This window comes from Myxine glutinosa, chromosome 8 (genome assembly GCF_964187855.1).
Source record: "Myxine glutinosa chromosome 8, kmMyxGlut1.1, whole genome shotgun sequence".
Lineage (NCBI taxonomy): Eukaryota > Metazoa > Chordata > Myxini > Myxiniformes > Myxinidae > Myxine > Myxine glutinosa.
This window is the reverse complement of record NC_136268.1, coordinates 9683269-9692871: the sequence shown is the minus strand read 5'-3', so window position 1 is coordinate 9692871 and position 9603 is coordinate 9683269. Positions and strand designations below refer to the sequence as shown.

The following is a 9603-nucleotide window of genomic DNA, read 5'->3' as shown; positions in this document are numbered from 1 at the left end:
AACACCTCACCACCACGTAGTTCAAAACACCTCACCACCACCTAATTAAAAACACCTCACCTCCGTGTAATTAAAAACACCTCACCACCGTGTAATTAAAAACACCTCACCTCCACGAAATTAAAAATACCTCACCACCACTTACTTCAAAACACCTCACCACCACGTAGTTCAAAACACCTCACCACCACCTAATTAAAAACACCTCACCTCCATGTAATTAAAAACACCTCACCACCATGTAATTAAAAACACCTCACCTCCGTGTAATTAAAAACACCTCACCACCACGAAATTAAAAATACCTCACCACCACTTACTTCAAAACACCTCACCACCACGTAGTTCAAAACACCTCACCACCACCTAATTAAAAACACCTCACCTCCATGTAATTAAAAACACCTCACCACCATGTAATTAAAAACACCTCACCTCCGTGTAATTAAAAACACCTCACCTCCGTGTAATTCAAAACACCTCACCTCCGTGTAATTAAAAACACCTCACCTCCGTGTAATTAAAAACACCTCACCTCCGTGTAATTAAAAACACCTCACCTCCGTGTAATTAAAAACACCTCACCTCCGTGTAATTAAAAACACCTCACCTCCGTGTAATTAAAAACACCTCACCTCCGTGTAATTAAAAACACCTCACCTCCGTGTAATTAAAAACACCTCACCACGACGTTATTAAAAACACTTCACAATCACGGAAACAAAAGTTTGAGGGAGTAGTTCAGTGACAACACAGACACTGCCCGGATATGTAGATATATAGATAGTTGACTCTACCTGAGTTGCTGTTTTGTCATGGTTTACACCAATCATAATACAAACAATTATTTTGCACAAATGTATTTGTAATATACGTGATATTACATTTTAGAATCAATTGAAGTTGAATATTTAAGTAAAAAAAAAAAACATTCCAAAAAATAAAAACATTTCAAATTTTTTCAAAGAGGTAGGTGCATACCAGAAGTTTGGTACGATTCCACAAAAGTTTGAGGGAGTAGCTCAGTGACAAGACAGTCACTCGTCATCCCCACACCCTCCCCAATGTGTCTTGACATCCAGTTGCCCTTTTGAATCTCTCTTCCTCTCGTATTTTAAATGGATGGTCGATGGCCGCAGCATTACCTGAAAGATTATTATAACTCATTCTTATGTCTTGACTCATTTTAACTTTTTACACTTTACTTTCTCAGTTTTTCGATCTTGTGTTCCTGCATATTGTAACTCTGATTATTGCACCGTTGTACTACTACTATACTCCAAGCGACCCCGAACTATGAGGACCTTGTGGAGAGAGGAAACAGCCGCAACACCAACATCACAAGAACACGAGCAGAGCCAGGATCTTCCAGGAAACATGCTGGGAAAATGCCAATCATTTTCGCACCACTCTGCCCGGGCACCCTCCACTTGGGTGCAGTTTAAATCCCCAAACATCCCAGCTGGAGCTCCAGCCTCTCGGAGCACTCACCTTTTAAGCTCGACCCTCGGTGAGGACGGTCGTTTCAAGTCATGGCGAGCCGTTGTTCAGCTTCATCTGCCTCTGTGCTTCTGCTCCTTTTTCTTGCGAACTCAGCCGGCCAGCTCGGAGGTGAGTTCGCTTGGTCTGTCCAATATTAAGGTGTTGTTTGGCTTAAAAGAATTTCAAGTGAGTTAAAAGAAAGTTGTGGTTTTGTCGATTCCTTGTGGTTAAAAACGTCTTCATTTATTGACATATTTATTTATCTTTAAGTTTCCTGACGTTTGGTTTAACTGACGGAATGTCAAGCAAGTCTTTGTAAGATGCATTTCATACCAGAAGGTCCAAGGATTGCTCGACATTCAGATAATGTGCCTTGGATCAAGTACACCAGACATGGAAAGGAGTTTTGCGTCTCCACAATGGTGTGGCGTCGGAACTTAGACTGGAATGAAATATGACAAGCTCCACTAACTTGGAGTACCTCGTTGTTCATGGTGAAATGTAACAAAAGATGTGCAAATCTCTACCCTAATTCTTGTTTTTATTCAAGAATAACCTTGTCCTGTTCTGGCTGTTCTTGGACTACTTTTGTTCCTTGTACCATTACTACTCCATCAAATGCTTTATGTTGCACTCTACTAATCTCTGGACTTTCCTCCTCTTCCATCTACCAAAACCTTTTCAGTTGTGCTCTTGTTTTTCAGATGTAACGATGTGCTCCGGCCTTATTTTCCATCCCTTTCATTGTCTTTGGACATACTCGTTCACCCATAAACTCACTTCTCCTGCAGGGTCTCCAAGACAATCCACCTCAGGATTGCATTCCTTTCACTCTGAGCCCGTCGGTAGTGGTGCCAGTGGTGACGATGGAGAGGAGATGTGGGATGACGGTGAAACCGAAGGTGATGTTGAGAGCCGAACATTACCTTCACGGAAAACACCTCCTTGGAATCCTACTAACTCACTCCTGACTCTATCGTCGTCGGGTGCTCTCAGCACCCGTCCAGCCCAACGGCCGACTGAACCTCTTGCTCCGTTACCACATCGACCTGTCCACTACACGCCGGAGCACTATACGCCAGTTAGGACTCCTGTAACAAGTCCAATGGAAACAAATTCAAAAAGGCCTGGCTTACCACACCTTCGGTCAACATCTGCACCTGGATCTCCAAAAGCTGATTTCCCTCCCCAAAGACCTCTTGGACCACCGCAGCATCCAGGCCTCGCACCCACTCCATCACACCAACCAACGAGTCCGAATTTTTCTTCCTGTCGAAATAGGACTGAATACCAACAGCCACCAACCCTACCTCACCGTTACCCAACACGTCATCCCCGAGTTCCTTTGGCGTCCCCATCTCCATCTCGGCACCCAGTCGAATTCCAGCCAGGAAGAGACGGTCGAGATGTTTGCGCGAGCGGTATCTTTGATGCATTTGCAAACAGCCATCGCAATACCATCTTTGCTTTCAGAGGTAAAGCATCTTTGCTTCAATTGGTGTCATTGCATCTCTCTGCCTATTTACTCAATCTGAGAAATGAATTGACTGACAAAGTGGTTGCTCCCAGGTGAGTGGTATTGGGAGGCTGTTCCTGGGAGAGGTGTTTTGCCTGGATTCCCTCGCCGCATCTCCCATGTCTGGGGGATTCATCCCCCAATTTCAGCTGCATTTACTCGTCTCGGCTGCTTTCCAAAAACTTACATTTTCAAGGTGATCCACCAAAATCCATTGTTAAAGTTGACTCGTTGACCGGAAGCGATGAGTCTTAGTTTGCCAACACTGTGCATTCCCAACTGAACGTACAACTACTCACAATGCCTTCGATTCCACTTTTTCCTCTCGGTACAGAATGGGTGGTACTGGCGGTTCACGAATGGAGTGCGAGACCCTGGACATCCTCGGCGTACAGAAACTGGGTTTCCGCGAACTCCTGCTGATACGAGTGCTGCCCTCACCATTTCCGAAGGAAGCAGGGGGCAGCGGGAACATGCAATCTTTTTCAGTGGTATGAGAATCGTGCCGCAGGATGCAATGTGTGGCTTTTGTGTAGTGTGCAGGTTCTTCTTCTTGAAGTTTAATCGAAATATTGTGCCATGTTTTCAATCTGCATGTGCCCCAGACCCTTTGGTGGATCTACTCTTGTTTCTGTGGTCTCCACGTAGGTTCCGACCTATGGCGGTATCTGTATCGACGACCTCAGGAGACTCGCAGCTGCCGCGCCAACATACGGCATCGTCATCCCCATCTACCTGCTGGACCCCATCGGTCACCTCGACCATATTTTGTTGCACGTTTGCACGGTCAGCCATTTGATGGATGTTAACTTTGCAAACCTCTGGTGATACTTGTCATTCGCAGTTACTAAATACAGACGTTCATGATGTGTCACTGGAATTTTTGTTCCGGTTGCTTCTCTGGTTTTCCTTGCATCTTGTAGGTCGGCAACGTAGACCTCGTTCTGTTCCGTTGCCGTTTGGTTTTCCAACCGAGATGACTGCAGCAATTGTTTGGCCTCCACAGCAGCTCAATCACGCCTTCATTTTCTCCAGAGGTAATCCTGAAAATATTTTCCTCCTCCCATTTGGTTGAAGGATTTTTTGGGCAGCTCTGCCTTTTCATATGAATCCTGGTAGTGCCCATCCCAAGGGATTGGGGTCAGGTAAGTCGCCAACAAATAATTACATGCACTACATGATCACCAGCATGGCCTCGAGGATCTTTGCACCTGGAGAGCTAAAATAGTGTGTTCGGTTTCTGACCTACAACACATTGTCTGGAGCGATTTTCAAAGTTTTCCAAAACTTTTTAAACAGCACGTGACTTGCATTCGATGAAAATTGGCAAAAACGAGGTCTTGTGTTGATGTTAGAGTAACAAGGTGCAGCATTCCCAAAATGAGGGGATGGTGGGGCTAGATGACCCTCAGAGCAAGGGATGAAACTGATGTACGAACACAAAAAAAAAAACAAGAGTAACCTTTGGTATTTAAAGGGAAAAAAAAAATAGCAGAGGCTCCAACTTCACATTGTAACTCCCTGAGGAAGTTGCTGCATAACACCAAAGCCAAGCATTGCACATTCAGGTTTGGGGATAAAATGTGGGGGAGAGGTGGAGGGGTGTTATTATGTTGGAGAAGTTGAGCTTTACAGGAAGAACCAGGGATGGCATGGACACCTCTGCCTCTTCATATGAAGTCTTGCGGTGCCCATCCACAATTTCAACAGAAGGCTTAAAGTGAATCATCTCCCATCCAGAACCCTGATCTATTGCACCCCCGTTAACCCTCCCCGAGCCCACCTCTTTCCAAATTTCCAGTTTCTACCTTCCTGAGAATTTGCGGCTGTATCCATCTTTTCCTTCCACATCCCCACCCGCCATTCTTCTCCACATCCCTTGTTTCTTCAGGTCGGCATCGTTTTTGTCCCTCATTTCTGCTGTTCCTTTTGTTATGTTAAATCCTGATCTGTTCTATGTTCTACCTCCTCCATGAGCCTCGACCTTGGCGACAAAAAAAAACAGAACATGATTGAGGAGGGAACCTGATGTTTTGGGTGTTAACCGTTCCGTCGGAGCAAAACCTTAACCCTCTTTTGTTTGGATGAAGGGTTAACACCCAAAACGTGAGCTTCTCTTTGCTTCCCATGGTGATTGGTAAAGCTCGATAAACATCTTGTTGATTGAATCCATCGTTCTGCATTGATCGACAGGCAGATCAACACTTGTGGTGAAGTCTTTTATCTCTTTACTTCCAATGAACCTTGAGGATGAACGAGACATTACCTGTGTAAATAGAGCGAAATCCTTTTTTAAATTGCATTTCTCATATTTTGCTCATTCTCATTCCCCTTAGATGTTTACTACAAAGTGGATCTTCAAACATGGCGACTCGTTACTGCTGATCCACCCTACCCTCGGCCCATCACAAAGTACTGGTTCAATTGCAGGGATTAAGAATCATCACAGCCTCATAAACTGCAATGATTGGGATACATCTGCTCTGAAAACATTGGCAAAATGAACTATTTGGAGAATATTGGAAGATAAAAATAATAAAATACTGTCAGCAATGTCAACAATTATAAAAGTTGATAAGTTCAAAAGTTGTTCGGTACAGTACATTGATAATACACAAGTTCAGGCAAAACTTTTCAAATGAAAGCGGCTCCGAGTCTATTTAAGTTGAAGCTGTTTCAGGAGTTTCTCTATTCCTGAAGTTGCATGGAATTCTGATGGTTTATCCTGAGTTAACTTTGGCAGCTAATCAGAAATATTAAATGCCGAATTGGTGTTCCCAAATTATTTATATTTAGAATCTGGATGAATGAAAGCGATTGGATATTGATAATGCATTTGATCGACATGAACATGTATAGATTATCCATGGTCTGGGAGAGCAGTGTACGGTAACACCTTTCCTCATATTGAGTTATCATCAAACAATGTCAGTGTAACTCTTATCGCACTCTTTTGTACAATTTAAATGATTTTAACGATTTCAGGAGCATCAAAGTTCAAGCTTTTTAAGAGAAATTTTCTTCTTGACATTTCTACCGCTTCATGGAACCAATGTATGTAATAATGGTCCTCTTCATGTGGTAATGTATTACAAGTTTCAAACCAACCCCAATACCATCCATAATTACATGTTTAATATCAACTTCAATACCATCCATAATTACATGTTTAATTAAAACTTTAATACCATCAATAATTACATGTTTAATATAAACTTCAATACCATCAATAATTACATGTTTAATATCAACTTCAGTACCATCAATAATTACATGTTTAATATCAACTCCAATACCATCAATAATTACATGTTTAATATCAACTTCAATACCATCCATAATTACATGTTCAATATCAACTTCAATACCATCCATAATTACATGTTTAATATCAACTTCAATACCATCCATAATTACATGTTCAATATCAACTTCAATACCATCCATAATTACATGTTTAATATAAACTTTAATACCATCAATAATTACATGTTTAATATCAACTTCAATACCATCCATAATTACATGTTTAATATCAACTTCAATACCATCCATAATTACATGTTTAATATCAACTTTAATAGCATCCATAATTACATGTTTAATATCAACTTCAATACCATCCATAATTACATGTTTAATATCAACTTCAATACCATCCATAATTACATGTTTAATATCAACTTCAATACCATCCATAATTACATGTTCAATATCAACTTCAATACCATCCATAATTACATGTTTAATATCAACTTCAATACCATCCATAATTACATGTTTAATATCAACTTCAATACCATCCATAATTACATGTTTAATATCAACTTTAATACCATCCATAATTACATGTTTAATATAAACTTTAATACCATCAATAATTACATGTTTAATATAAACTTTAATACCATCAATAATTACATGTTTAATATGAACTTTAATACCATCAATAATTACATGCTTAATATCAACTTAATTACCATCCATAATTACATGTTTAATATAAACTTCAGGACCATCAATAATTACATGTTTAATATCAACTTCAATACCATCAATAATTACATGTTTAATATCAACTTCAATACCATCCATAATTACATGTTTAATATCAACTTCAATACCATCAATAATTACATGTTAAATATCAACTTCAATACCATCAATAATTACATGTTTAATATCAACTCCAATACCATCCATAATTACATGTTTAATATCAACTTTAATACCATCCATAATTACATGTTTAATATAAACTTTAATACCATCAATAATTACATGTTTAATATAAACTTTAATACCATCCATAATTACATGTTTAATATAAACTTTAATACCATCAATAATTCCATGTTTAATATCAACTCCAATACCATCCATAATTACATGTTTAATATAAACTTTAATACCATCAATAATTACATGTTTAATATCAACTTCAATACCATCAATAATTACATGTTTAATATCAACTTCAATACCATCCATAATTACATGTTTAATATAAACTTCAGTACCATCCATAATTACATGTTTAATATCAACTTCAATACCATCCATAATTACATGTTTAATATAAACTTTAATACCATCCATAATTACATGTTTAATATCAACTTCAATACCATCCATAATTACATTTTTAATATAAACTTTAATACCATCAATAATTACATGTTTAATATAAACTTTAATACCATCCATAATTACATGTTTAATATAAACTTTAATACCATCAATAATTACATGTTTAATATAAACTTTAATACCATCAATAATTACATGTTTAATATCAACTCCAATACCATCCATAATTACATGTTCAATATAAACTTTAATACCATCAATAATTACATGTTTAATATCAACTTCAATACCATCCATAATTACATGTTTAATATCAACTTCAATACCATCCATAATTACATGTTTAATATCAACTTCAATACCATCCATAATAACATGTTTAATATCAACTTCAATACCATCAATAATTAAATGTTTAATATCAACTTCAATACCATCCATAATTACATGTTGAATATAAACTTCAGTACCATCCATAATTACATGTTTAATATCAACTTCAATACCATCCATAATTACATGTTTAATATAAACTTTAATACCATCCATAATTACATGTTTAATATAAACTTTAATACCATCAATAATTACATGTATAATATAAACTTTAATACCATCCATAATTACATGTTTAATAAAAACTTTAATACCATCAATAATTACATGTTTAATATAAACTTTAATACCATCAATAATTACATGCTTAATATCAACTTCATTACCATCCATAATTACATGTTTAATAGAAACTTCAGTACCATCCATAATTACATGTTTAATAACAACTTCAATACCATCCATAATTACATGTTTAATATCAACTTTAATACCATCAATAATTACATGCTTAATATCAACTTCATTACCATCCATAATTACATGTTTAATATAAACTTCAGTACCATCCATAATTACATGTTTAATAACAACTTCAGTACCATCAATAATTACATGTTTAATATCAACTTCAATACCATCAATAATTACATGTTTAATATCATCTTCAATACCATCCATAATTACATGTTTAATATAAACTTCAGTACCATCCATAATTACATGTTTAATATAAACTTCAATACCATCCAAAATTACATGTTTAATATAAACTTTAATACCATCCATAATTACATGTTTAATATTAACTTCAATACCATCCATAATTACATGTTTAATATAAACTTTAATACCATCCATAATTACATGTTTAATATAAACTTTAATACCATCCATAATTACATGTTTAATATAAACTTTAATACCATCAATATTTCCATGTTTAATATCAACTTCAATACCATCCATAATTACATGTTTATTATCATCTTCATTACCATCCATAATTACATGTTTAATGTAAACTTTAATACCATCCATAATTACATGTTTAATATAAACTTTAATGCCATCCATAATTACATGTTTAATATAAACTTTAATACCATCAATAATTACATGTTTAATATCAACTTCAATACCATCCATAATTACATGTTTAATATAAACTTTAATACCATCAATAATTACATGTTTAATATCAACTTCAATACCATCCATAATTACATGTTTAATATGAACTTTAATACCATCAATAATTACATGTTTAATATAAACTTCAATACCATCCATAATTACATGTTTAATATCAACTTCAATACCATCCATAATTACATGTTTAATATAAACTTCAATACCATCCATAATTACATGTTTAATATAAACTTTAATACCATCCATAATTACATGTTTGATATAAACTTTAATACCATCCATCTATATTATAATAGCCGTAGATGATTCTGTCTGTCTGTCTGTCTATCTGTTGGGTGTCTGTCCGGGGTGTGGCTTACTCGGTTTGCAGAGTAGCTCCACCCATAGCTCCACCCATTCTGGGAGTGGCTATAAACAAATATCCACCATTTTATTAACTCGCATAGCTTTGAGTCCTGTTTTGTAGGCCCGTGGTGTCTTGCTCTCCCCCAGTTTTATTTCAAATCAAATTCGATAAATCATTT

At 36.4% G+C, this 9603-nt stretch overlaps 1 protein-coding gene across 2 annotated transcripts; it reads left to right on the top strand.

Moving 5' to 3' along the window:
* Nucleotides 1-1491: 1491 nt before the first annotated feature.
* On the top strand, nucleotides 1492-6109 carry LOC137432216 (vitronectin). 2 transcript variants are annotated; one of them, XR_010985457.2, is made up of 7 exons: nucleotides 1492-1611; nucleotides 2274-2957; nucleotides 3052-3194; nucleotides 3333-3489; nucleotides 3604-3784; nucleotides 3922-4035; nucleotides 5335-6090. XR_010985457.2 is itself a non-coding variant. In XM_068123942.2 (7 exons), exons 1-7 carry the CDS (start codon nucleotides 1533-1535, stop codon nucleotides 5433-5435), a joined length of 1416 nt encoding a protein of 471 aa, XP_067980043.2. In that variant the 5' UTR covers nucleotides 1492-1532; the 3' UTR covers nucleotides 5436-6109. The 2 variants fall into 2 exon arrangements, 1 of the variants encoding a protein (XP_067980043.2); XM_068123942.2 differs by having other exon boundaries at nucleotides 3647-3784; nucleotides 5335-6109.
* Nucleotides 6110-9603: the final 3494 nt, after the last annotated feature.

Bases quoted from the DNA above. Each gene is read 5' to 3' on its own strand.
- LOC137432216 (XM_068123942.2), top strand. From the start codon at position 1,533: ATGGCGAGCCGTTGTTCAGCTTCATCTGCCTCTGTGCTTCTGCTCCTT. The intron at 2,958-3,051 runs GTAAAGCATCTT...GGTTGCTCCCAG, and splicing joins TACCATCTTTGCTTTCAGAG to GTGAGTGGTATTGGGAGGCT. The intron at 4,036-5,334 runs GTAATCCTGAAA...CATTCCCCTTAG, and splicing joins CGCCTTCATTTTCTCCAGAG to ATGTTTACTACAAAGTGGAT.